Source organism: Ochotona curzoniae, unplaced genomic scaffold, assembly GCF_017591425.1.
Source record: "Ochotona curzoniae isolate NIBS_2020 unplaced genomic scaffold, NIBS_Ocur_1.0 contig_605, whole genome shotgun sequence".
Taxonomy (NCBI): Eukaryota; Metazoa; Chordata; class Mammalia; order Lagomorpha; family Ochotonidae; genus Ochotona; species Ochotona curzoniae.
This window is the reverse complement of record NW_024466491.1, coordinates 653533-678900: the sequence shown is the minus strand read 5'-3', so window position 1 is coordinate 678900 and position 25368 is coordinate 653533. Positions and strand designations below refer to the sequence as shown.

At 60.5% G+C, this 25368-nt stretch overlaps 3 protein-coding genes across 8 annotated transcripts in view; all 3 read right to left on the bottom strand.

Annotated features, from left to right (window-relative positions):
- HNRNPM (heterogeneous nuclear ribonucleoprotein M) overlaps positions 1-381 on the bottom strand; it is a 31055-nt gene extending 30674 nt beyond the window's left edge. The window contains exon 1 of one of the 3 annotated variants that reach the window (XM_040990395.1): positions 91-381. In XM_040990395.1, the coding sequence (XP_040846329.1) occupies positions 91-203 (113 nt within the window). In that variant the 5' untranslated portion in view covers positions 204-381. The remainder of the gene's footprint in view (positions 1-90) is intronic. The other 2 variants (XM_040990393.1, XM_040990394.1) reach the window with 2 other exon arrangements.
- Positions 382-1804: 1423 nt separating this feature from the next.
- On the bottom strand, positions 1805-11907 carry MARCHF2 (membrane associated ring-CH-type finger 2). 4 transcript variants are annotated; one of them, XM_040990398.1, is made up of 6 exons: positions 11798-11903; positions 9054-9191; positions 8280-8508; positions 6430-6625; positions 4620-4829; positions 1805-2519 (listed from the first exon to the last, which is right to left on the bottom strand). In XM_040990398.1, exons 3-6 carry the CDS (start codon positions 8474-8476, stop codon positions 2361-2363), a joined length of 762 nt encoding a protein of 253 aa, XP_040846332.1. In that variant the 5' UTR covers positions 8477-8508; positions 9054-9191; positions 11798-11903; the 3' UTR covers positions 1805-2360. The 4 variants fall into 4 exon arrangements, with proteins under 4 accessions (XP_040846332.1, XP_040846331.1, XP_040846333.1 ...); XM_040990397.1 differs by lacking the exon at positions 9054-9191 and having other exon boundaries at positions 11798-11907; XM_040990399.1 differs by lacking the exon at positions 9054-9191 and having other exon boundaries at positions 11782-11888.
- Positions 11908-15815: 3908 nt separating this feature from the next.
- Positions 15816-24630, bottom strand: RAB11B (RAB11B, member RAS oncogene family). The gene is made up of 5 exons (XM_040990392.1): positions 24510-24630; positions 17975-18170; positions 17368-17561; positions 17172-17252; positions 15816-16848 (listed from the first exon to the last, which is right to left on the bottom strand). Exons 1-5 carry the CDS (start codon positions 24547-24549, stop codon positions 16703-16705), a joined length of 657 nt encoding a protein of 218 aa, XP_040846326.1. The 5' UTR covers positions 24550-24630; the 3' UTR covers positions 15816-16702.
- Between the last annotated feature and the right edge of the window lie 738 nt (positions 24631-25368).

Genomic DNA, 25368 nt, shown 5'->3' with positions numbered 1-25368 from the left:
GGCGGCGGGGTGGGAAGAGGCCAGCTTCCTCCGGCGGCAGCGAAGGGAAACAGGCCCCGTGGGTTCAGGGAGCAGTCATGAAACACCCACCTCTTCGGTCCCGGAGCCCCGTTGCCGCTCGGCACGCCGGGCGTCCCGCTCTCCTCCTCCATCTTGGGCTCCGTCGCCGCCACCTCGGCCGCCGCTTCGACCCCCGCCGCCATTTTCTCCGCGTCTGGCCTTTGTGTGAGCGAACGGGCTGCGCGGCGCTGCGCCTGCGCGCTCACGTGACCCGGCGGGACCAGTAAACGCCTGCGCGCCGCTCGCCCCGACTCCCGCGTCGCTGCCGCTTCCGGCTTCGGACCACGCCCCCCCTCTCCGCGCGCAGGCGCAGAGCGGGAGCTGTGGGTGGGCTTTCGGGCGGAAGAAGGGCTGGGAGGGTGGGCAGCGCGTTCTGAACTTGAACTTGGCGCTGGCCTGGCTAGGGCGGGGAGTGCAGAGCTGGCCCGAGCAGGTGCAGCAGCTGGACTGCGTGAGGAAGTTACCAAGTGACCACTGAACACCCCATACAAATAACTAAAATGCGCCTGCGCGACCCTGGCGCCTGGCGCCTGTCCATCAGCGCCCGGGAGGCCCCGCCCACCCCGCCAAGCCCCGCCCAAAACCCACAACTGAAATTTTAAAAGCCAGCTGACCTAATGCGCCTGCGCGACCCTGGCGCCTGGCGCCTGTCCATCAGCGCCCGGAGGCCCCGCCCGCCCGTCCCGCCCACCTCTCTAAGCCCCGCCCGCCTCGCCAGGCCCCGCCCCTCAGGACTCACCTGCAGATAAGCTTAGCAGGAGACGCCTGCCCTCTCAGAGCCCACCTTTCGGGGTTCCTCTGGAGGAGCAGATGTGGGCAGCTGCCAGGAGCCCTCCTCAGTCAAGAGCTCAGCTTGGAGAAAGCGCTCAACCAGCAGGCGCCCTCATGGGCACCGCCACCACCTTCTGCTTTTGCCCCCAGCTCAGCCTCCTCCATGGCCGAGGGGGTCTTAGGCAAAAGGCTTCCCCGCCTTGGGCCGCAGTCATCGCATTGGCTCTAAAGTGGAGGTCATAAGGGCTGTGGTTTTGGCATAGCCCGTGAAGACGTCACCCACGGTGGGTGGCGGCATCCCATAAGGACGCTGGTTCGAGTCCAGGCTCTCTCCACATCCGACCCAGCTTCGTCCTCACCGAGAAGCACTAAGGGATGACCCAAACATGGAACACCAAAATCCAGCTCCTGCTTTGCCCTGTCCCAACCCTGGGCTGTTGCAGCTTCGTGGGGAGCGAATCACCAGATGGAAGCTCCGACTCTCACCGGCCCTCGCGCATAAATAAAAACTGGGCGAACTTCTTGCTTTGCCGTTAAAACGAGCTCGTGACTTCTTCCAATGAGCTCCCCGAAAGAACTCTCTCTTTAAAAAACAATTGTTTTATTGGAAAGGCAGATTTGACAAAGAGGAGAGACAGAAAGATATTCCATCCGCTGGTTCACTCCCCAAGTAGCTGCAAAGGCCAGAGCTGAGCCCATCCGAAGCCAGGAGCCAGGAGCCTCTTCCGGGTCTCCCACGCGGGTGCAGGGTCCCAAGGCTTTGGGCCGTCCTCCACTGCTTTCCCAGGCCACAGGCAGGGAGCTGGATGGGAAGTGGGGCTGCCGGGATTAGAACCGGCGCCCACATGAGATGCTGGCGCCTGAAGATGGAGGATTAGCCTACAGAGCTACAGCGTTGGTCCCCGATTTTTTTTAAACCTCTTTTTTTTTTTTTACTTCCTTCCCCTTCAGAAACGTGATGTCCAAGTCCACGTTGCCCAGCAAGGATCTCTTTTATTTATTCTGGGTTGTGAGGGGAGTATTGCAATGCAGTGCAAATTGATAAAGTCGAAGGGTGCCAAGGGAGAGAGCCTGCCAGGTGCGTGGGAAACTGAAGAAGTTTGCTAGAACCTTCCAGCCCCCCAAAAAAGGACGCCCCTGACACATGGCCCACACCTGCTGGGCCAGGACGGTGCCCAGTGTGGGCCGTAGCATGACTCAGGGTGCTGATTCCAAGCACAGCTCGGGACGGCATCCAACTGCCCTGGTCATATAAGATAATATGCAAAAAAAAAAAAAAAACTCTAAAAATATATATATATATATATATATATTCACACTGGATCATAGAAGAGGCTCGGCTTGGCCTGAGAAGCTTTCTGGACGTGGGAGAAGGGGCAAGCAGTCTCCATCCTTCCAGGGGGCCAGGGCATCAGCAGCTGTTGCCTCTGTGCACAGCCAGGTCCCCTTGCCAGCCAGGTCCCTTGGCAGCCAGGTCCCCTTGCCAGCCAGGCCCCCTTGCCAGCCAGGCCCCCTTGCCAGCCAGATCCTCATACGGGCGTCTCCTCAGCAGTCTTCTTCAGGAGTCCCGTGGCCAGCGCAGAGTGCTGGGAGCCCTCCGGGCCATCCACAGCCCGGATCTTCAAGCGTACGTTCTGGTTGGTCCTTCTCCACTCGGAGTAGAGCTGGCAATGGTAGCGAAAGGAGACCTGTGGTACAGGAGCAGTGCTGTGGTGGGTGAGGAGGTCCGCGGCGGGGCGGGGTGGGGTGTTGGGGGGGGTTATCCCTCAGGAGGTAAACAGACCACAGGGTCATCCAAACAGCGGGACATGACAGCGGGGCGATGTGGCATCCGTCTTAGGATGCCAGCAACCCGTATCAGAGATTCCACACGCAAATCCAGGCTCCCTCTTCCGATTCTAGCTTCCCGCTGATGCACAGTGCGGCGGGCAGGAACGAGCTGATGGCTCTGACCCTGGAGTCCCTAGCACCACCCACGTGGGAGACCTAGATGAAGACCCAGGCTCCTGGCTTTGACCTGGCCCGGCCCTGGCTGTTGCAGGCACTGGAGGAGTGAATTTTGCTGTCTTTCTTTCTTTTTTTTTTTTAAAGATTTATTTTTATTTTTATTGGAAAGGCGGATAGACAGAGAGGAGAGACAGAGAGGAAGATCTTCCGTCCGATGATTCACTCCCCAAGTGAGCGCAACGGCCGATGCTATGCCGATCCGAAGCCAGGAGCCTCTTCCAGGTCTCCCACGCGGGTGCAGGGTCCCAAAGCTTTGGGCCGTCCTCCACTGCTTTCCCAGGCCACAGGCAGGGAGCTGGAAGGGAAGCGGGGCTGCCAGGATTAGAACCGGTACCCCTATGGGATCCCGGGCGTGCAAGGTGAGGACCTTAACCACTGCGTCATCGTGCCGGGCCCAAGTTTTGCTGTCTTTCAAATCAAATGAAAACAGAAAGACAGAGAGAAAAAGGGGGGGGGAAAGGCAGATGTGTGATGTACCAGGGTTAAAGTGCCATGTGGTATGCCCGCATCGCATTTCCCAGTGCTGGCTGCTCCAGTTCCCATCCAGCTTCCTGTTAACAGACCTGGGAGGTTGGCAGGTGAGGGTCCTTCCTTGCCACCCACCCACACAGGAGTCTCAGGTGGGGCTCGTGTCTCTGGATTGGTCCTAGCACACTCTCTCTCCCTCTCTCTTTGTCTTTACCTCTTTAAGATTTATTTATTTCCATTGGAAAGTCAGACATACAGAGGAAGAACTTCCATCCACTGATTCACTCCCCAAGTTGCCGCAATGGCCAAAGTGAGCCAATCTGAAGCCAGGAGCCTCCTCGTAGGTGCAGGGTCCCAGGGTTTTAGGCCGTCCCCGACTGCTTTCCCAGGCCACAAGCAGGGAGCTGGATGGGAGGTGGAGCTGCCAGGACGGGAACTGGCATTCATATGGGATCCCAGTGTGAGCAAGGACTTTAACCACCTGGTTACTGTGCCAGGCCCCTGCCTTTAAATCTTTAAAAAGTATATCCGCCTTTCCAATAAAAATAAGATAAATCTTAAAAAAAAAAAAAAGAAACACAGGATGAGCCACCCCCTAACTCCCTCCGCTGCCTTTACTCTGCAGAGGCTGGCCCAAAGCTGCGAGCAGAACACCCCTGGCAGGTAGAGACCATCCCCAGTGCCTGGTGCCATCACCTCCACCCGAGGGCACATGAGCAGGAAGCCGCTGCTAGTGCCCCAGCATGTGACAGAGGCGGGCATCTCAACTGGCATGTTCCAGGCTAGCGTCACCTGCGTGTTCTCGCATTTCTTATCTGTCTCCCACCATCTTCCTTTCTGTCTTTTGAAGATTTGTTTCTTTTTATTGGAAAATCAAATTTACAAAGAGTACAGAAAGATCTCCCGTCTGCTGGTTCACTCCCTAAGTGGCTACAGTAGCCAAAGCTGAGCTGATCTGAAGCCAGGAGCCAGGACTGTCCTCTTCCTCTGGGTCTCCCATGCGGGTGCAGGGTCCCAAGAATTTGAATGATCCTCTGCTGTTTTCCCGGGTCACAAGCAGGGAGCTGGAGGGGAAGTGGAGCAGCCGGGACATGAATTGGCACCCTTGATGGGATCCTGGTACTTAAAGGGATAGGATTAGCTAATTGAGCCATTGTAGCAGGCACAATCAAATCCTTGCACCCTCGGAGAAGGTGGCCCCTGGCCGCTGAGTGAGTCCCCTCGATGTTCCTGACCAATCCCTCCCTGCCTTCGCCCCTGACCTTGGTAGGGACCTGGCCACTGGTCTGTCCTGCAGGTGCCTGATGACTCACCAGCGTCCAGAGGACGTAGATGGTGAAGAGGGCGATGGTGAGGGCGATGAGCCCCACGGCCTCCAGCCGGCTGTGCAGGCGCAGGTGGTCCTGGGCCCCGCGTAGGCACAGCCAGCCTGAGATGGCGGCCAGCGGCGTGATGAACAGGAAACACACCATGTCACAGCAGAGCGTCCGCTTCTCCGTGCGCGGCCCCGGGTCCTTCAGCCACTGTGCAGGGAGGGGTGGGCACAGGTGAGGGGGGCTGCAGGGGAGCAGCGGAGAGGGGAGCACCCTCCAGGCCCTGGGTCCTTCAGCCACTGTGCAGGGAGGGGTGGGCGCAGGTGAGGGGGGCTGCAGGGGAGCAGCGGAGAGGGGAGCAGCACCCTCCAGGCCCTGGGTCCTTTAGCCACTGTGCAGGGAGGGGTGGGCACAGGTGAGGGGGGCTGCAGGGGAGCAGCGGGGAGGGGACAGCACCCTCCAGGCCCCGGGTCCTTCAGCCACTGTGCAAAGAGGGGTGGGTGCAAGTGAGGGGGGCTGCACAGGAGCAGCGGGGAGGGGGCAGCACCCTCCAGGACCGGGTCCTTCAGTCACTGTGCAGGGAGGGGTGGGCGCAGGTGAGGGGGCTACAGGGGTGCAGCGGGGAGTGGGGGAGCACCCTCCAGGCCTGGGTCCTTCAGTCACTGCCAGGGTGGGGGTATACGCACAGGTGGTGGGGCTGTAGGGAAGGGGGGAGCAGCACCCTTCAGCTTGGGTTTTCTTCTGTGCAACACTGAGCCTCCCCGAGCCAGGCACGGAGGGGTGGCCCCACTGACGCTAAGTCCCATAGCCGGTTATAGATTGAGGATCCCTAACCCCAAAACCCGGCGGTCCGGACAGCTCAGACTCTGCCCGGGCCGTCCTACACCCGCACACGTGGAAAATTCCACTCCACAGAACTTTGCGTCACACATGAAATCCTGAAACACAACAACACTGGATGACGTGACTTCCGGCCTACGCCAGGAAGTGTCTGAAGCCAAACAGGGTGAGGGCAGGGCAAGTCACTCAGGACAAGCTGACGTGGAGGAGAACGGGGCTACGGAGCAGCAGGTGCAAAGGCAGGGGTGGGGTGGGGTGGGGTGGGGGGCAAGGCAAAGTGTAGCAGTGGGTGGCAGGAGGCCTGAGCGGCTGGAGAGCAGGGACGGAGCCGAGGCGGGGGAACGGGGTGCTAGCAGGGCCTGGGGCTCCCTTCCACCGTTCTCCCTAGAGGGCTGGGCTTCTGGATGAAGGAGGAGTTTTTCTTCTGGGATGCAAGGGCATCCTTCCCCCAGGCTCCCTGCAGTGGCCCTGCCCTGCCCTCTTCCCCCACCTCACCCCTGCCCCCGGCCTCCTCAAGGATGCCCAGCACCTGTCATCCATCCACCAGGCGGTTCTCAGTCACCCTGGGCCAAGCTGAGCAGAGAGAATCCTGGTGCCCCTGGAGCAGGGGACCCCTGGAGCAGCCGCGTCTAACACTCTGACCCAACCCCACCCCGAACCGTCCCACTTGGACTAAAGTCCCAAGTTCCTGGGCGCAGTGGCCCCCAAGACCTGGAGTTGGCCACCTGCTGCGGGTTCACTCTCTCCGTTTCTCTTTGCTTGGTTCGTTCCAGCCATTCCATTCATGGGTTGTGTCGAGGCCACGGCCACGGAGCCCTCCCAGAAGCTTTCACGTGCGCTGCCAGGCTTCAGCATTGCTGTCTCCTGTCGTCTGCCCCTGCCCCCGCCCCCCGCGGCCTCCCCAGGGTCTCTGGCTCCCCGGTTGGCAGGGGTATAGGCTGGGGAGAGGCAACAGGGCATCGTTACTTACCTCTGTGAGGGACCTGGGCCGCTTCTCCACGGCGAACTCCGTGTGGCACAGCTCGCAGTAGCTGGTGTTGGATGACGAAAGCCACTTCTCCAGACAGCTCCGGTGCACGGCACCCAGCGTGCCCGTGCAGTCGCAAGGGGACAGCAGGCTCTCCCCGTTGGCCCCCTCGTGGCAGATCCGGCAGAAGGGACAGTCGCTGGACACACAGACAGCAGGTGACTTCGCTACCTACCACGGGATCTCTCTCCCATGCTTTTCCCTTGGCAAACTCCTAGTCAGCCTGCAATACCCAGCTCCAAATATCCTCTCCATCCTTTGGGACTCCCACAGGCAGAGTAACATGCTCCCTCCCTAGGCTCCTTGCAACACCTTGTCGGGACCAGGTTGGGCATCTTTCCTGATCCTATCTGTCCAATGTCCTCCTTTGATGCAAAAAGTCACTTCTAGTTGTCCCGGGGGGGGGAGGCGGGGGCAACCGTCCCCCTCTTCCAGTGTTCCAAGAGTAACAGGGATGACCCCTGATGACCTCGGACCTGACCAATCAGAGCACCACACCCCCTCCGGGATGTTCCAGGGACCGGCTCAGGGACGGGCCTGGGTGGTACAATCATGACCGGAAGTTTCCTTCCCCACCCACTACAACCTCACTCCCCGTGTTGGGCCTGCAGATGCTACTGACCAGCGCTCAGGGAAGGAGGGGTGTGGAGAAGCGGGCGGGGAGGGGGAGGGGGTTCTTTACGCAGAACCAGGCCAGCCAGCACAGGGGGGGCACGCAGAGCCAAGAGACGAAGATGCTGCGTCAGGAACTGCCCCCTAGGTTCCTGGACCTAGCTACACCCTGAAGGCAGGTGCAGAAAAGTAGCCTCCTGGGGTGGAGGGTGGGGGGAAGCCACCAGCCCCGCCCTGGCCACGCCCACCCTGACCCCACCCTGGCCACGCCCCCAGACTCAGCCTGAGCACGCCCACCCCAAGAATGCTGGGATGCACGCCCTGCAGCAAGGAGCCCCTGGGGTCAACCAGGACTGGGGACAACTCGGACACTTCTTGCAGAACCAACCTGGGCTGCTCATCTCTCCCCATGATGTCCAAAGCACCATTCTAACCCCAGATGTTGGTCCTGCCCGAGCACAAACCACACATCACACACACACACACACACACACACACACACACAGCGCAGGCCCCTCTCTGACAGAATAGTGAACCCCAGCCCCAAGCAAGGCCCCATAGTTGGGTGAGTCAAGACTTGGCCTTGGGGACACGGCAGCGTGACCTAGCGGCTAAAGTCCTCGCCTTGAATGCCCCAGGATCCCATATGGACGCCAGTTCTAATCCCGGCAGCTCCACTTCCCATCCAGCTCCCTGCCTGTGGCCTGGGAAAGCAGTGGAGGACGGCCCAGAGCTTTGGGGACCCTGCACCCGCTTGGGAGACCCAGAAGAGGCTCCTGGCTTCGGATCGGCATAGCATCGGCCGTTGCGCTCACTTGGGGAATGAATCATCGGACGGAAGATCTTCCTCTCTGTCTCTCCTCCTCTCTGTAGATCTGACTTTCCAATAAATAAATCGTTAAAAAAAAAAAGACTTGGCCTTGGGTCGCACTGCTATACTGGAATGTTCCATCTGCTCCGGGTATTAAATGTCTCCCGTTCTGAGGATGTTTCTTGCTAAAGGCGGGTTTCTCAGGTATGACCTGATTGTAGACCAAGGTACGCCTGCATTTTTATTCACAGTCTACCTGGCGGCCAAGTCCCTGGCAGGCTCTTGCTGGGGGACTGCGACATCCTGTTCACGGGACGGCCCTAATGCGCAGGCATCTTTTCTCTCTCTCTCTCCTCCGGCCATCACTCACCTTGGCGCATCCAGAGCCCGGATGATGGTTGAGAGGAGTCGGCCATCCTTCGAGGTCACCTGTGCCACATACTGCGGTGGCCCGAGGCCCGTGGCCTCCACAACCTTGGAGAAGGAGGAAGTGCCGGAACAGTCACACAGGGAGCCCGGAAGGTGGCAGCAGTCGCCTGTCGTCATGGCCACAGGGAGCCGCGTCATCCTCAGGGCCCGAGGCCCATGGTCCCAGCAGCCTGCAGGAGATGTAGGGATGGTTAAGCGTGAGGGGAGAGAGCCCCAGTGGACCAGACTGAAGACTCCAGGGACCAGGCCTGGTGCAGTAGCCTAGTGGCTAAAATCTTTGCCTTGCACGCCCGGGATCCCATATGGGTGCCTGTTCTAATCCCGGCAGCCCCACTTCCCATCCAGCTCCCTGCCTGTGGCCTGGGAAAGCAGTGGAGGACGGCCCAAAGCCTTGGGACCCTGCACCCGCGTGGGAGACCCGGAAGAAGCTCCTGGCTCCTGGCTTCAGATCAGCTCAGCTCTGGCCGTTGTGGCCACTTGGGGAATGAACCAGCAGATGGAAGATCTTTCTTTCTCTCTTTCTGTCCGTAACTCTGACTTTCCAAAAAGAAATCAATAAATCTGAAAAAGGAAAAGACGAGACAAGACTCTAGGAACCATGGACAAGGACTTCCCTCTCTGGGCCTTGGTTTGCTAATCTGTAAAATGGGGCTTTGCCATGGGGTTGGGGAGCCGAGCAGAGTTCATGAGGTTTCACATGCAACGTGGCCCATGCCTGGTGCACAGCAGGGGTTCAAGGTCGAGGAGTTCAAAGTCAGCAGGTTAGAATCGTAGCACAGTGAGTTGAAACCAACACCTTCAAGAAAGGCATCCCATGCCAGAGGGTTGGCTCAAGATCCAGCTGTTACGAACCCTTGAGGCATGAAAAAAAAAAAACAAGATGGAAGAGCTCGCTCCTGTCACTCTCAAATAGATAATATTCTATTTTTTTTATTATTATTATCTTATTGGAGAGGAAGGAGACACAAAGAGAAAAAATACCTTCTCACCGCAGGTTCACTTCCCAAAGGACCCAACAGCTGCAGCTGAGCTGATCTAAAGCCACAAGCTTCTTCCACACGGGTGCAGGATCCCAAGGCTTTCTGCCATTCTCCACTGCTTTCCCAGGCCCAAAAGCAGGGAGCTGGACAGGAACGGAGTGGGGGCCGGGTGCGATAGCCTAGTGGCAAAAGTCTTCGCCTTGTACGCGCTGAGATTCCATATAGAAACCGGTTCTAATCCCGGCTGCTCCACTTCCCATCCAGCTCCCTGCCTGTGGCCTGGGAAAGCAGTGGAGGACGGCCCAAAGCCTTGGGACCCTGTACCTGCGTGTGGGAGACCCGGAAGAGGCTCCTGGCTTTGGATTGGCTCAGCTCCGGCCGTTGCGACAGCTTGGGGAGTGAACCATCGGACGGAAGATCTTCCTCTCTGTCTCTCCTCCTTTCTGTATATCTGTCTTCCCAATAAAAATAAATAAATCTAAAAAAAATAAATAAAGAAAGAAAACGGTAGGAGATAATTTTGTGCTGCAGCGCTGTTGGCTGGCCATGGGGGCCCGTGAGCGGCTCCTTCGGAAGTCCACCGTGCCCTTCTGGGCCTGATAAACAATTATCAGGCCATGCCAGAAACTGCAGCAGGGGGAAGGCTGGAAGGTTGAGATAGCCTTCCAGGTCCCATGTCCCTCCCCAGTACTGGTTCCCAGAACTGCCCGCGCCCAGGAGAGCAGCAACCCAGCCTTCCGCCCCTCTCCGGGGTACTGAGCTGAGTATTTCCTCACTGCTGGGGTGTCCGAAGCAGCACCACTGCGCCCCATTGTTCATTCCTGTTATGTCACTATCAGGAAAACGCACACACCCTGGGAAACCTACTTATTGCCAGGCTCATGAAACGCTTTAAAAAAAAAAAAAAAAAAACAGGACTGGTAAATTAAGCAATCCATTTGTGTGGTTCCTCTCTCTCTCTCGGCTCAGCTCCAATCGCTGCTGAAGGCGCCTGTTCCCTTCACCGTCACCTCCCCAGAGAAGCCAACCCTGATTTCTCTCTCCCATACGCTCGGCTTTTGTCCCTCAAGGTGCTCAGCCACATCTGGCTTCCTGTGTGTTCCGCTCAGCCAACTCAGCCAAGGAGGAGGATCCTGCCAGCACCTGCCAGCTAGTGCCCCCCCACCGCCGCCGCCTCCCGGCTCTGGGTCTGCCCTGGCATTCAGACTCAAGATGGCTGAGACCCACCCCCCATCCATCCACACACACACCTCTCCTTGGGTCAGGGATGCCCCGAGGCCCACGTGACCCAGGATATGGAGTTCAGCCTCCCCTCCACAACTGTAGGACCTTATTGTGATGGGGGGGAGAGGAGAGCGGAGAGGAGAGGGAGGCTGGCCTGGCAGCTCACAGGAGCCGCCCTCCCACCCCCACGCGAGGTCACACAGCCAGGATTGGAACTTGGTCAAGTCGGCGGGGCCGACCTCAGGACATCTGGAGTTCTAAGCCACCGGCTCTGACACCATTGCCTCGAATCTTCCTCCTTTCCAGAAGTGGGTGTCTGCTGAGGGAGGAGGGGAGAGCCCCCATCGGGGGGCTTGTCTGAGGGTACCCCAATCTCTTTTCCAGCCCCATTTACCACAGGCCAAGGGGCATCTGAGGGCTTTGATCCGGCCCACCCCTGCCCTATCCCTTTTAGGATCTTGGGGCAGCTGCTTGTGTTTTCCGGGCCTCGGTTTTTCACATCCATAAAATGGGCTTCGTCAGGACAGCCAACTTTCAACGCCCGTTGGTACTCAGACGATGCAGCAATAAACACGAACTCTGCTCTCTGCTTGTGTTATCAAATGTGGGGCTGTGTGGGATGGTTTGGCCGGAGGACATGGTCAGTACCCAGTACACAGCAGGTGCCCACTAAATGCTCACGCCTAATGCTTTATTTCTCTCTCCCCCGTCCCCCTGCACTTGCACGCCCAGGTTCTAACACCAGCTCGGCTGCTGGCATGCTGTGTGACCCTGGGCGGCAGACCTAACCTCTCTGATCTGGCAGGAACCCACTGGGGGTACCTCACCCAGCCGGGTTCCTCCTGAGGACTGCATGGGGTGCACTTTTGGGGGGCAACAGTCCCAATATTGACTCTTGTGCAGGCAGACTTCCTCGGAGGAGGGGCTGCGGGAGGGACGCTGGCCGCGGAATCGGCCGCTGTTTGCAGATGCGGGTTGTTGATGGGGTGACCCAGTTTTTCACAGGCGGGGACACCGAGGCTTGCGTGCCAGGCACCCCACCAGCACCACCACCACCACCCCCGGAAACCACCCCGCCAGACTCGACACCGGAACTGCGGTTCCCCGCGTCCTCGGCTGCAGGCCGAGGGTTCGAGTCCTGCTGCTGGTCCTGGTCCCGCGAACCAAGCTCGGGCCTCGAACTCGGTGCCAAGCGGAGCGGAGACGCTCTCCTCCCACACACTACACACACACACACACCTTGCGCCGCGCCTACCTGATCCGCGGCCGGGCCGGGCGGCCGCGCAGGCCTCTCTGCTTCTTCCTGGCCCGTGTCCCCAGCCCGGCCCGGCCCGGCCCGTCAAGCGTCTCCACTCGCTCGCTTCAGCCCGGCACCTGCGTCCGGACACCGCCCGCCGAGCCGACAGCTTCACGGACCAATGAGCAATCGCCTCTCCTCCGCACTGTCCAATCATCGTGCACGTCCCGCCCCCCGGGAGGCGGGGCTTGGGGGCGACCGGGGGACGTCCTGGGCGGTGCCGGCCCCCACCGCGCAGCAGGCTGCTGGCTCCGCCCCCGGCAGCTGCCTGGCCCCGCCCCGGCTGCGGCTTGGCCCCGCCCCTGGCAGCTGCCTGGCCCCGCCCCGGCTGCGGCTTGGTCCCGCCCCCTGGCCCCGCCCCCTGGCTGGCCCCGCCCCGTCTTTAGCAGCGCTGGGACGGTGGAAGAGTTTAAAAAGAGTTTTTAAATCTTTTATTCTGCTTCATTCATTCCCGCCCTGGACAGGGTGCTGGGGACACAGCGTTGCCTGCCCACGTGGGCCTCAAACTAGGGAGCGGCAAAGATCTTGCTAATCGCACTAAAATTTTAATCTCAAACTGGAACGTTGATTACATGTTGAGCCACAAAATTTTTTTTTTTTTCCTTTTTCTCACGCATGCACGGGGATACTGTGGGACAAAAGGCTCCACGCAAATTCTTTTCGTGTGTGTGTGTGGGTAAGACCATTGTTTCCACACGAATATCATCACTTTTTTTTCCCCCTCTCTGTATCTGGGATCAGGGAAGAAACAAAGGGAGAAACCCCATCCCGCCTCCCACCCATCCCAGGTCCCTGATACTCCGAGGGTCCTGCTCGACTGATTTGATACTTCAACAGTTCTGATTTGCTGCCCATCTCGCCGTTCCAATCAGAATCCACTGGCTGATATAGTCTCTTCATGGTTGGAGTTCTGAGATCAACAGTTCAGTTGGAGGGATCCCCAAAGAAACTTCGTCCGAGGTGATCCCAGACCTGTCCAGCCACCCCTGCCCCAGTCCTGGTTTTCATGCCCTCCAGTGGGAGTGGTAACCCAAGAGGGAGGTGCCCACTATCTCCCTCCCAGGCCTCTCCCACTCCCGGATGATGCACTCTCCAGCTGGTTCTGGAGTTGACAGATTAAGCCCCCCTCAACCTGTCCCTTCCTTCATGTGATCTAGCTCACACGAGGCCCACAGGTGTTGTAGCCCTGCGTGGTCTGGTCTGTCCCCGTCCCAGCTCACACTCTCCAGTGGGAGTAGCTGTCCAGCAGAGGAGCCTTCCACATTCCCCCTACCAGCTTTGCCCCTCCCTCCCTGGTTCTCACGCGTGCTGGTTGGGCGATGCAACCACATCTAGCACGGCTCATCTCACCTTGGCATTCTGTAATGCGCACTGGTTTGTGTCATGACTGAACCTGGCCCGACCCACACTCTATTCTGGTGTGATGTAAACTTGATCAGCCATGTCCGCCCCTGACCTATGTGCCAAATGTATGCCGGTGGGTACCTTTCCCTGGCCTGGTCTGGGTTGCTCCCTCTCATGATTCTTGCGCTTACCTGCAGGGACTGTGTCCCGACAGAGGAGTTTCCCAAGCCATATCCAGTCCAGAACGCGGTCCGGTCCCCACTCCAGCCCCCGTATTCTCTCATGGGAACCCCAACCCAGCAAAGGTGTATTCTCACAGCTCACCAACCGAGTCTAGTCCCAGCCCTAGATGACGCGCGTGCCAGTGGTTGCTTTGACCCAATTGGCTTAGCCCTCACCTGTCTCAGCCTTTGCTTTCCATGCTGTGGCCTCGTACCCCTGGCTCATGCAGACCAGTTGGCGTAACAGCCCAGTTCGGCATGACGTGTGCTCCATCCTGATTTCTGTTCTTCATTTGCCACACAATTTTTTTTTAAAGATTTATTTTTATTGCAAAGTCTGTTATACAGAGAGGAGGAGAGACAGAGGGTCCCATGATTCACTCCCCAAGTGAGCACAACGGCCGGTGCTGTGCCAATCCGAAGCCAGGAGCCAGGAACCTCTTCCGGGTCTCCCACACAGGTGCAGGGTCCCAAGGCTTTGGGCCGTCCTCCACTGCTTTCCCAGGCCACAGGCAGGGAGCTGGATGGGAAGTGGAGCAGCCACCAGAATACGAACCGGCATTGCCATGGGATCCCAGCGCTTGCAAGGTGAGGATTTAGCCATCGAGCCATTGCAATGGATCCAAAATGATGTATTTATTCAGAAAGAGAATATCTAGCATCTGCTGGTTCGTTTCCCGAATGGCCGCAACAGCCAAGGCTGAGCAGGGTCAGATCACAGTCCTGAAACACCATCCGGATCTCTCGCACAGGGAACACACAGCCAGTCCTCATTTGCTACCTCCAGGGTGCACGAACCGGAAGACGGGTCCAAAATTTGGAGTAGCCAGGGGTTGGAGCAAGTCCTCGGATACAGGCCTGGGGACACCCAGGAGCATCAGCTCAACTGTTGAACCAAACCACCCCCAAAAAAATGCTTTTCTAGCTCTATCTCGGAGATGCCCCTGGCTAGGAAGCATGGTATGTGTGCCAAGCTGCTGCCTGCGTCCTTGGCATCCCCCAGGAGGACCAATCGGAGTCCTGGCCGCTGCATTTCTCATCCAGCTCTCTGCTCACGTGCCTGGGTTCCACTCCTTGGCTCCACGTGGGAGAGGAGAATTGAACCACAGGATTTGTTGTGGCTGGGCTCGTTTGGGGAGGGAAGGAGTGGCTGGCAAGTTATCTTTCCCTCTGTTGAATCTCGCCTTGCTAAGAAGGTCACCGTGGGTCAGGGATGAGGGGACCCACAGCCATCAGCTTTTCAGGGGGCAAGAAGTAGAAGGAGAGAATGCCAGGAGGGTGGGGGTAGTGGAGACGGAGTTTCATGAGCAGAGTTTGGGGAGGTGGGGGACAGTTGTGGAAACGGTGGTACAGTGTTGTGAACGGGCTGAGGGGCCCAGAACTGAACATTTCCAAACGCTTTCAATGGTCAGCTTTGGGTGCGAGTGGTGTTTTACCGTAAATGGGTTAATGACTTGAAAACAGACCTGGCACAGAGCTGGGTGCGTTAGTTTATTTACCTTTTTGGAAGAAGTATTTTGAAAGTCTGAGTTAGAGAGAGAGAGAGGGGAGAGAGAGAGAGAGAGAGAGAGACGAAGGGGGACCTTCCAAGTGCTGTTCACTCCCCAAATGCCCATAACGGCCAGGCTCGGGCCAGGCTGACGCCAGGAGCTGGATGCTCCATCAGGGGCCCCCCCGAGCATTTGTTAGGCCATCCTTCACTGCTTTCCCAGGCGTGTCAGCAGGGAGCTGCTTGGGAAGTGCAGCAACCGAGACCCGTGTCTGTAACGCTGTTGGCACTACGGTCGGCGTATTAGCCCACTGAGCCACAGCGTCAGCCCTCCTGGTGTGTTTCTAGAAGTGACTGGGACCAAAGTCCTTAAGACAGCCAGTGCTGGCCTGGGAGTCCTAAGGTGGGGCAGGAAGCACAGGAGGAAGTGGGTCCTGCAACTTGCCCCTCATCGGGCTGTTAGGGACCCCTCTGCAGCCACCCCACCCCGCAGTTTTCTGCCATCACAGGTTCGTAGGAGTCAGCCCCTGTCCCGGGGACCCGTAGGTGGCACCTGTGTGACCCCGTCAGCCCCCACTGGGCCACCCACAGCCCCCACTGGGCCTGGCGCACATGCGCACACATGGAGCAGCTGGGTTGTGCGAAACGGCCCAGGCAGGGCCCCCGCCTTTTGCCATGATCACATCCTCCTGTGGGTGGCCAGAGCTGGCCTCCCCTTCATGGTCAAGGCCGGCCCTTGGCCACACTCCGTACAGGGAGACCCCACAGCTCCCCTACCCCACCCCTCGCCCCCTAAACTGTGTCCTGGTGAGGGGCCGAGTGCGCAGCGGGGACCCAGCAGCCAGGGGCCGGGGCTCAGGAGAGAGAGAAAGAAGACAGAGGCGCAGCCATGGGCTTCTGAACAGGAAGTTGGCTCATACACTTTAGTAAGGGGCAACAGTGCGGTGGGGGGTGGGGGTGGGGGGAGGCCGGAAGGGCACAGAGAGAATCAAGAGTTCAAGAGCTGGGGTTGGCGTAAATCTTACAAACTGTATAAAGAATCTGTGTTTCTCTACAATAACAAAGAAAAACAGAGGCTACAAGAGCGGCTGTATATACAAAACACGGAGATATTGCTTCACTCACAGACAGGTTCCTGACCGGACAGGGAGACGAGACAGATGGGGGTGGGGGAGGGCGAGGACGGGGGGAGGGGGAAGGGGGGCGCGCGGCGTGCAGGAGGGGGCGAGACAGGGAGCGGGGAGGGAGCTTCTCCCAGCTCCAGCCCACAGGTGCCGGCTGCTCGGGTGGGGGGAGGCCAGGGACCAGCACCTCACCTGGCCGGCCCTGCGTGGGCCCGGGCACCTGCTGGGTCTGGTGGAGGAGAGAGAGAGACACACACACACACACACACACACACACATACACACACACACACACACACGGAGGGCACCATCGCCCATGGAGTGTGCCACGGAGAAGGAGAGCATCCAGCTTCGTGTGCCCGTCTTCCTGACCGCTGGCCAGCCCTGTCCTTCTTAGCCTACTGAGATGCCCACGGCAGGGGGTGGGGTGGGGTCCACCAGGGAAGAGCAGGTACTGCAAGCCAGGGCTGCTGCTGCTGCTGCTGCTGCTGCTGCTGTGGCTTTCCCCGGGTGGCGGCGGGACCCGAGGGGGGGCGGCTGCTGTTCCTTTTGCCCCCCCCCTCCTCCATCATCCATCCACAGGCGAGGGGCCGGGCAGGAGCTCGCTTGGGCAGGGCCGGGGAGGGGGCCGGGCTGAGGACAGGACGAGGCCGTGCACGCACGCGGGGACGCAGGGGAGGACCGGTCACAGGCTCTGGCAACACTGCAGCTTGGTGGGCTTCTGTCCATCGGTGGTGGGCGGCACGCTGATGTCCACCACGTTGTTGCCAGGGGACTCGTCGTGGGCAGCGCGGTCTGCGATCTGCTTCTGCGACACGATGCGGTAGATCTCTGTGCGGGGTGAGGGGAAGGGCGGGAGGGGGAGCTGTGACACCCCCTTCCAGCGGCCGTCCGCTGCGCAGGGACGGGGCCCCACCTGGACCACAGCCATGGCTGGCACACGCCTGGACCCAAGGGCTCGGAGGGGAGGGGGGTGGCCCACACGGTGCCCCATCTGTGCAGCTGGCTCAGGGGTCCCCGTGTTCCGGATGTGGCCTCCCGAGCCTGAAGGGGAGCAGCACGCGTGGCCTCGTGTCCAGACCGGCCCTGACCCCGCGGGTCTAACCAGCGCAGGTCCGGGGCTGTGCGACCCACTGGCATCCCGGTGTGCCCACCTGTTAGAATGTTCTTGAAGGCTTCCTCCACGTTGGTGGAATCCAAGGCCGAGGTCTCAATGAAGGACAGATTGTTCTTCTCTGGAACACACCGAGAAAACACGCGCACAGTGAGCAGGGAGGGTGCGGCAGGTGCAGCGGGTACCACCCTGGCGATGGATGCTTCCCTGCCGCGCCCCTCCCCCTCCAGGCGCACCTGCGAAGGCGCGGGCCTCGTCGGTGGGCACGGCCCTCAGGTGGCGCAGGTCGCTCTTGTTGCCCACCAGCATGATGACGATGTTGCTGTCGGCGTGGTCCCGCAGCTCCTTGAGCCAGCGTTCCACGTTCTCGTAGGTCAGGTGCTTGGCAATGTCATAGACCAGCAGGGCGCCCACCGCGCCGCGGTAGTACCTGCAGGGGGCACGCGCGCGGGCGGGCAGGTGTGAGGTCCCCCCCATGAGGCTGTGTGTCGCGTTCTGGGGCGCAGGCGCCGTGCACCCAGGCCACCCAGGACATAGAAGCAGCAGGTCCACCCGAAGGAAAGGGAGAGGTCCCAGCACCCAGCAGAGGCAGGGATGGGGAGACTCAGAAAGTGGGGTTGGCTCCGGTCCGGAACCACGGGACAGAGCTGAGGAGCAGGCCGGCCCAGCAAGGTGCCCCCACCCCAGGCATGTCGGGCTCGGGTGGGGGAGAGAGAGAGAGAGAGAAAAGCCCTGGCCCCAGCTCCCAGGGGCCACCCAGTGCAGGAGGACCCTCCCACGGCTCGTGCGGGGGTCCCTCCGCCCTCCGCCGCCCCCTTCACAGCTCCCTGGGGCGACACGCACGCGGAGGTGATGGCGCGGTAGCGCTCCTGGCCCGCCGTGTCCCAGATCTGCGCCTTGATGGTCTTGCCGTCCACCTGGATGCTGCGCGTGGCGAATTCCACGCCGATGGTGCTCTTGCTCTCCAGGTTGAACTCGTTGCGGGTGAAACGCGACAGCAGGTTGCTCTTGCCCACGCCCGAGTCCCCGATGAGCACCACTTGCGGGGAGCAGGCAGGGTGAGGCTCAGTGAGACGCGGGTTGCCCCCGCACCCACGCACGCACGCACCCACCCACCCACGTGGCACAGTGGCAGATGCTCCCCGCCTGCAACTGGCCAGGAGGCAGGACCACGGCAGGGTCCCAGAGGGACTTCGTCTACCAGCCCTCGGGGGCCACGACCCTCAAAGAACGGCCATCCCAGCTGGGGCTGAGACATCGCCCTCCGTGAGCCTGCACCCCAGGGCTGGGCCGCTCGGCCACCCAGGGGTAACAGCTCAAGGACCCCCTGGAGCGGGGGGGACCTTGGGCAGGGGACCTAACCTCTCTGGGTGTGGAACTAGAGGAGGGCCAGCCACACCCCTCCTGCAGCAGGCGTGGCCGGCACGGGGAGGGACTGACTGAGCAGCTGTGTCCCCTGCAGGCCACTGACTGTTCCCGATGGAAATCCATCCTCAGGGCCCAGCGCGGTAGCCTGGTGGCTAAAGTCCTCGCCTTGTAACCACCGGGATCGATCCCAGATGGGTGCCAGAGTTCATATCCCGGCAGCTCCACGTCCCTCCAGCTTCCCTGCCTGTGGCCTGGGAAAGCAGTGGAGGACGGCCCAAAGCCTTGGGACCCTGCACCCGCGTGGGAGACCCGGAAGAGGCTCCTGGCTCCTGGCTTCGGATCGGCTCAGCTCTGGCCGATGCAGCCACTTGGGGAGTGAAGCAGCGGATGGAAGATGTGTCTCTCCTCCTCTCTGTCTGCCCCCAGGAGACACAAGGTGTGCTGGTGGGGGGGGGGCTGCACCCCCAAAAAGCGGAAAGATGCAGGGAGCAGAGCAGACATGGGCTGCCTCTCCTCTGTGCAGCTGCACTCCCGCCCCGGGTTGGGGGCTGCAGGCTTCCACTCTGGCTGGCCCCACCCCTACCTACCCTGTCTAATGAGCCAGACTCGGGGCCCAGACGCCCCTTCTGCCCCTCACACGCGGGGCCAGCCCCTCAGTGCGCTCCAGACAGATCCAGGAAGGGGAGGGGAGGAGCACTGCTGGGGTCTGGGGCCGTGGCTTTTGTCCTGGGCCACGCGTGGGGAGCCCGAGTGGGTGAACACTCAGCACCGTGTGGCTGGGTGGGACCCCTGGCAGTGGGTCCCTCAACGCCGGCGCCTGTTGTCCTCACAGCCGCCAGGGGGCACGTGTGAGCACCCGAGTCAGCTCCCAAGTTCACGCTCGCCTCCCGCTGTTACTCATGCCCAGACCTTGGCCACAGGTCCACCCACCCGTGCCCGTGAAATGACAGCGAAGTACCTAACCGGCTGGCAGGGCTTCCCAGGGCTAACCCCCCCTACCTCCTGGCAGTCCTCTGCTGCCCCAACCACCTGACTCCCCTCTGGCCTGGCTGTGCCAGGGCCCAAAATAATTACGGCAAGTACACAAAGGGACGTTCGATAAGGCTGTGACAGGGAAGTTCCCAAGGCCCAGCTAGCGCCACCCAGCCCATTTGACAGATGCGCAAACTGAGGCGCGGGGGGCGGGGGCGCAGAAAGGCTTCAGTGTAATTCCCAGAACTAACTGGGGGCCGGGTGGGGACACCCAGCCCACAGGATCCAAGCTCCCCGCCCAAGGTTGCCCGATGATGCCAGGAGAGCCCAGGGGGTACCTAATGCTGCGAGCTGGCCAGCAGGGCAGTGGCCAGGCTGGCTCCACGTGCAGGTGGGGAATGAAAACGCCAGTGTCCCAAGCACACAGTTCCGTTGTGCTAGACCAAGCGAGGACCACTGAGGACACGCCACCCGTGGCGTTTTGTGGATCCAGGACTGGGTCCCTGTGGACACACCGCCTGGCCTGCAGAGCAGGCCAACGCACTTAGTAAAAACAAAAAGCCTTCCCAGTTGGGGGTGGGGTTAGAGCGGCATTCCCGGAGCCCAGAACAGCACAAGGTCAACTGAGTGACCACTGGCAAGCCGGTGCCCCCTTGCAGGCACAGCCAGGGCTCTCTGCCCCTCACCCCCAGCATCCCAACCCCTGCGCCACCCCCCCCCCAACCTCAACATGACTCTCTGGGGAAGAGGGATCCCCAGCTGGGGCATAGGTGGAACCCCGAGGTCTGGGTCCCTGGACAGAGCAGGAGCTGCTTGGAGCTGACCACAGCCCAGAGGGTGGAACCCCCACCCCAGCCTCTCTCCTCTGACCCATGTCTGCGAGGGCTAGGTGGGCCCTGATTGGCCAGGGGCTCTGGAGGAAGATGGGGAGACGTCCAGGAGACCCTTGGTGGCCCTCGGGGGACAGTCTTCCTCATTGCACAGCCCTGTAGCCCAAAGTCTGTAAGACAAGGCTGGACTATTGGGGACTGACCGGGAGAAATAGAACGTTCTATAATTAGCTACAGATAAACAAGCTCGCTCCTGGGAGGGAGACAAATAGCACACGGCCAGAACTTGGGGACCTGCTGGCCTTGGCCGCGAGGTCAAGCGAGCCAGCGTGTGACGTGGCCGGCAGGGAAGTGCGACGGCCGGTGTCCCCTGCAAGCAGGGGTGGCCCCTTCTCTGCATCAGGGCGCCAGCCGGGACGCAGGGAAGGGGACGACCCGGGGGGACTTCCCTCACGTGGCAGGGCCGGAGAGCTGCATGGGGACCAGATACCCCCAGTTGGCATTCACAGCCTGGTAGTATCTGAACCCCGCAGCCCATGGGCACAGCGCCCCTGGGGCCATGGCTAGCGCAGGACACACAGGTCCAGGCATCAAGAAGGGACCTCAGCGTGCATGACAGACATTTTGCTTCCTGCCTGTTCGCCCCTGGCAGAGCCACGGAGCTCCCTGGCACTCAACAAGGTGGAAACACGAGCCACGAGAGACAAATGTCGCGTGAGCCCAGCCCCGGGAAGGCCAGCACATACTATATATGTGGTGCCTGCATCACCAGCGCCCTTCCGGGATGCTCCGCTTCTTTTTTTTTAAGATTTATTTTTATTATTTTTTCATTGGAAAGGCGGATATACAGAGAGGAGAGACGAGAGACAGAGAGGAAGATCTTCCGTCCGATGTTTCACTCCCCAAGTGAGCGCAACGGGCCGATACTATGCCGATCCGAAGCCAGGAGCCTCTTCCGGGTCTCCCACGCGGGTGCAGGTTCCCAAAGCTTTGGGCCGTCCTCGACTGCTTTCCCAGGCCACAGGCAGGGAGCTGGAAGGGAAGCAGGGCTGCCGGGATTAGAACCGGCGCCCATATGGGATCCCGGGCGTGAAAGGCGAGGACCTTTAACCACTTGCGCCACCGCGCCGGGCCCCGGGATGCTCCGCTTCTGATCCAGCTCCCTGCTCATGCGGGAAAGTAGCAGAGGAATGGCCCAATTGCCTTGGGACCCTGCACCCATACGGGAGACGTGGAAGAGGCTGCTGGCTCCTGGTTTCAGTCTGGCACAGCTCTGGCTGTCGCAAGTATTTGCGGAGTGAACCAGAATATGGCAGATCTTTCTCTCTCCCTAATTCTGTTTTTTCAAAACAAACAAACTTAAAAATAAGAAGGAAAGGGGCCTGACATGGTAGCCCGGTGGCTAAATCCTCGCCTTGGCACATGCCGGGATTCCATACGGGCGCCGGTTTGCTTCCCGGCAGCCCCACTTCCCATCCAGCTCCCTGCTTGTGGCCTGGGAAAGCAGCAGAGATGGCCTAAAACCTTGGGACCCTGCACCTGCATGGGAGACTCCTGGTTGCTGGCTTCAGATCGGTTCAGCTCGGCTGCTTGGGAAGCGAGCCAGCGGATGGAAGATCTTTCTCTCTGTCTGTCCTTCTCTCTAAAATCTGACTTTCATATATCTAGTATTTATTTGTTTATATTTTCCTATATATATTTTCTTTTGAGAATTTCCCATATTTTAAAAGCAGCTTTTTTAAACAAAAGGGGGGAAAAAAAAAAGAAAGAGGAGACCCGGCCGAGACAACTTGTGGCTACGACCCCAACGGGGGACGGGTGGCGGGGGAATGCTGACCTTGGGGACAAGAGGCTGGGGACAGGGGAGAGTGGCGTTGCAGGCGGCCGCTTCCTGCAGCAGCTAAAGCAGCGTTTCCAGGAAGTGGACTCCAGAGACCCGGCCCGGGGAACCACGCGGCTGCTGCCCCGCTCGCCCCTGACCCAGTGACTTTGCCTCTGGGAACAGCACACTGGCAGGAAACGAGCTCAGAGGCCTCAGGCGGACACTGGGAGCCAGGATGCTTATAACAGGACACCGACAGTAAGGACTGCAGAGGCCAGGAAATGGGTGGCTCAGTGGCTAACTGGCTGTCCCACTGCCCATCCAGCTCCCGGCCGGTGGCCTAGGAAAGCAGGAGAGGACGGCCCAAAGCCTTGGGAACCTTGCACCTGCATGGGAGATCCAGAAGAGGCTTCTGGCTCCTGGCGTTGGTTCTGGACGATGCAGCCACTTAGGGAGTGAACCAGCAGATGCAAGATCTTTCTGTCTCTCCTTCTTTCTGTAAATCTGTTTTTCCAATTAAAATAAAGAAATCCTTTTTAAAAAGAAAGAGGGTCCAGCGCGGTAGCCTAGTGGCTAACGTCCTCGCCTTGCACATCCCATATGGATGCCGGTTCTAATCCCAGCTGCTCCACTTCCCATCCAGCTCCCTGCCTGTGGCCTGGGAAAGCAGTGGAGGACAACTCAAAGCCTTGGGACCCTGCACCCGTGTGGGAGACCCGGAAGAGGGTCCCGGAAGAGGCTCCTGGCTCCTGGCTTCAGATCAGCTCAACTCCGTCCGATGCGGCCACTCGGGGAGTGAAATGGAACATCTTCCTCTCTGTCTCTCCTCTCCATAAATGTGATCTGCCTTTCCAGTAAAAATAAAGAAATCTTTCTAAAAGAAAGAAAGAAACCCGGAGGTGTCAAGCAGGGCCCCAGCAGAGCCCGGAGTGGAGCCTGTTGCCTGCTCCAGTGTGTGGTCCACCTGCCACGACCCCTACCAACACCCCATCAACCAGCCACAGCCCCGGTTTCCAGGGTGCCACAGGCCGCTGCCTGGAAGCCTGCAGGCGCCCTGCCATCCTCCGTCAGCCCCCACGTGCTTCCAGCACACGGAGCCAGTGTGCAGGGCAACGGTCAAGGGCCGGCATGGGCAGTTAAGGAGCCCAGCGTGGACCGCAGCGAACAAGCCGGGCCAGGGAGGCCCACGCCTTTGAAACAACGAGGCCCTGCAGCGACACAGTGGGCGACTCACCGGCCAGCTGGTGGCTGCCTGGCCCGCCTGGGCTTGGTCCCAGGGGGCTGGGGCCCAGCACGATGGTGCAGTGATTGAGATCCCAAGGGGCAGGCGTGCAGCAGGTGGTATGATGGCTCCCCCCCTAGTCCCAGACCCCGGCCACCAACCCTCGCCCCCTAAGACACGCTTCTGTAAGCGGTACAGCCCCCAGCCGGTCTGGGTGCAGGCCTGGCCTCGACCGCTCCGTCAGGCCACAGTGGCTCAGGATCGGAATGAAGACGCGGCTCATAAAGTGCCATGACAAGTGCAGGTTCCGAGTCAGCGCTAGCAGCTCCCCCAAGGGCAGACCTTGGCACAGGGGGGAGCGCAGAGAACGGGGTTCTGGCCTCCCCTCCCTTGCGAATCGCGGCTCCCTGCGTCGGCCTGGCACACCCGCGACCCGCTGCGGGCACTGCGGGGTGCAGTGGTGGGTAGGGGCTCATCCATGCCTATCTCTCCGCCTCCATGACTGCTGTCAACGCTGACCACTCCACACCACGGCCCTCCCCTCTCCGGGCCCCGCCCCTCAGGCCCCGCCCCCGAGCCACGCCTCCAATCACAACGGGTTTCATGTGACCCCGCCCCTTCCTAACCAGACGCAACCTACTTCTGGGACACACCCACCACACCCTGGTCCCGCCCCCAAAGGCCTCTCTCCCGGCTCCAGCCCCGCCCCTTAGGCCAAGCCCCACCTCCCTAAAGCCTCCCTCCCGGCTCCAGCCCCGCCCCCTCCGGGCCAGGCCCCACCCACTCAGGCCCATGGCCCCCTCCGGGGCAGGCCCCGCCCCCTAACGGTCTGGATCCCGGTTCCGGGCCCCGCCCCCCTCTGGCCAGGCCCCGCCCCGAATGGCCTCGTTCCCGGCTCCGGCCCCGCCCCCTCAGTCCGGGCCCCGCCTCGCCGCAGCCCGGGCCCCTCAGGCCTCTCCGGGAACCGCCGCTCCGCCTTCGCCTCTCATTCCGTCCCGCCGCGGATGGAGCGTCGCCTGGCTGGGCCCGGCCTTCCCCAGGGGCCTGGTTCACCGAGTCCCCAGCCTCAGGCTCCGGTCTGGGCCCAGGGGATCGGGGCACGGCCTCGACCCGCCAGCTCACCGTCTCGCCCCCTCGCCCCGTTGTGCCCCTCACCGAGCGTACCTTTGAATAGGTAGTCGTACTCGTCGTCCCGGGTCCCCATTGTCCTGGCGCTTCCGGCGGGATCGGCGACTCCGCAGCCCCACCACAAACACCCGACGGGGGCGGAGCCGGCGCCGCGCAGAGCGGCGGAGACCTGGCCAATCGGAGGCGGACGGGGAAGCGACCGGCACGCAGCTCAGCCAATGGGAGATGGAATCAGAGTCCAGGGGGGTGGGGACTGCCGGAAACCCGCCCTCCTCGCCCTCGGTCTCCTGGAGAAAGGCGGAAGGAATGCGGACCTTTCTGGAGTGACGGCCTCCTCGACCAATCAGAGGCAGGTATGGGGGAGGCGGGACGGAAGACTGCAAGAATGAAAGGGATTGACGGAACTCTTAGCCAATGAGAAGCTTGATTCGCGCTGGGTCCGGCTCCCGGAGGGACCTGTCGGGGAAAGGACGTCCAGGTGCTGCGACGCTGCTGGACGTGCCTATGACGTCACAGCCCTGTGCGCTGCCCCGGCGTCCCCGGCTCGCTCACTCCTGGGACCGCCTTCCATCTTTTTGAGAAAAAAAATGGCATCTTTCCCACGCCTAGTCCTGGGTCTATACTTTGCCCTAGAAGGCATCATTTAACATTAAAATAATAATAATAACTTCTCTTATGGGGGGGGAAGCCGGGCTCTCCCCAACATGAGCGCCTCCTCTTCCCCCCACCCCCAGCTTGCTTTATACCCCGCTCCCAGGGTTTATCCATGGCCTAATGTATTGATTCATTGATTGATTGTAAGGGGTGCGGCGCGCCTTTTGGTGCCCAACCGTCACTGCTGTGAGGCGTAGGGACCTCGTCCTCCTTCTCCTCTTTCTCCTCTCACACTCTCTTC

Bases quoted from the DNA above. Each gene is read 5' to 3' on its own strand.
- MARCHF2 (XM_040990397.1), bottom strand. From the start codon at position 8,476: ATGACGCGGCTCCCTGTGGCCATGACGACAGGCGACTGCTGCCACCTT. The intron at 6,626-8,279 runs GTGAGTGATGGC...CTGTGTGTCCAG, and splicing joins CGGGCTCTGGATGCGCCAAG to CGACTGTCCCTTCTGCCGGA. The intron at 4,830-6,429 runs GTAAGTAACGAT...CTCCCTGCACAG, and splicing joins GGCCCAGGTCCCTCACAGAG to TGGCTGAAGGACCCGGGGCC.
- RAB11B (XM_040990392.1), bottom strand. From the start codon at position 24,549: ATGGGGACCCGGGACGACGAGTACGACTACCTATTCAAAG. The intron at 18,171-24,509 runs GTACGCTCGGTG...GCTCCCCGCAAG, and splicing joins GTACGACTACCTATTCAAAG to TGGTGCTCATCGGGGACTCG. The intron at 17,562-17,974 runs GTGCGTGTCGCC...TGCCCCCTGCAG, and splicing joins TACCGCGCCATCACCTCCGC to GTACTACCGCGGCGCGGTGG.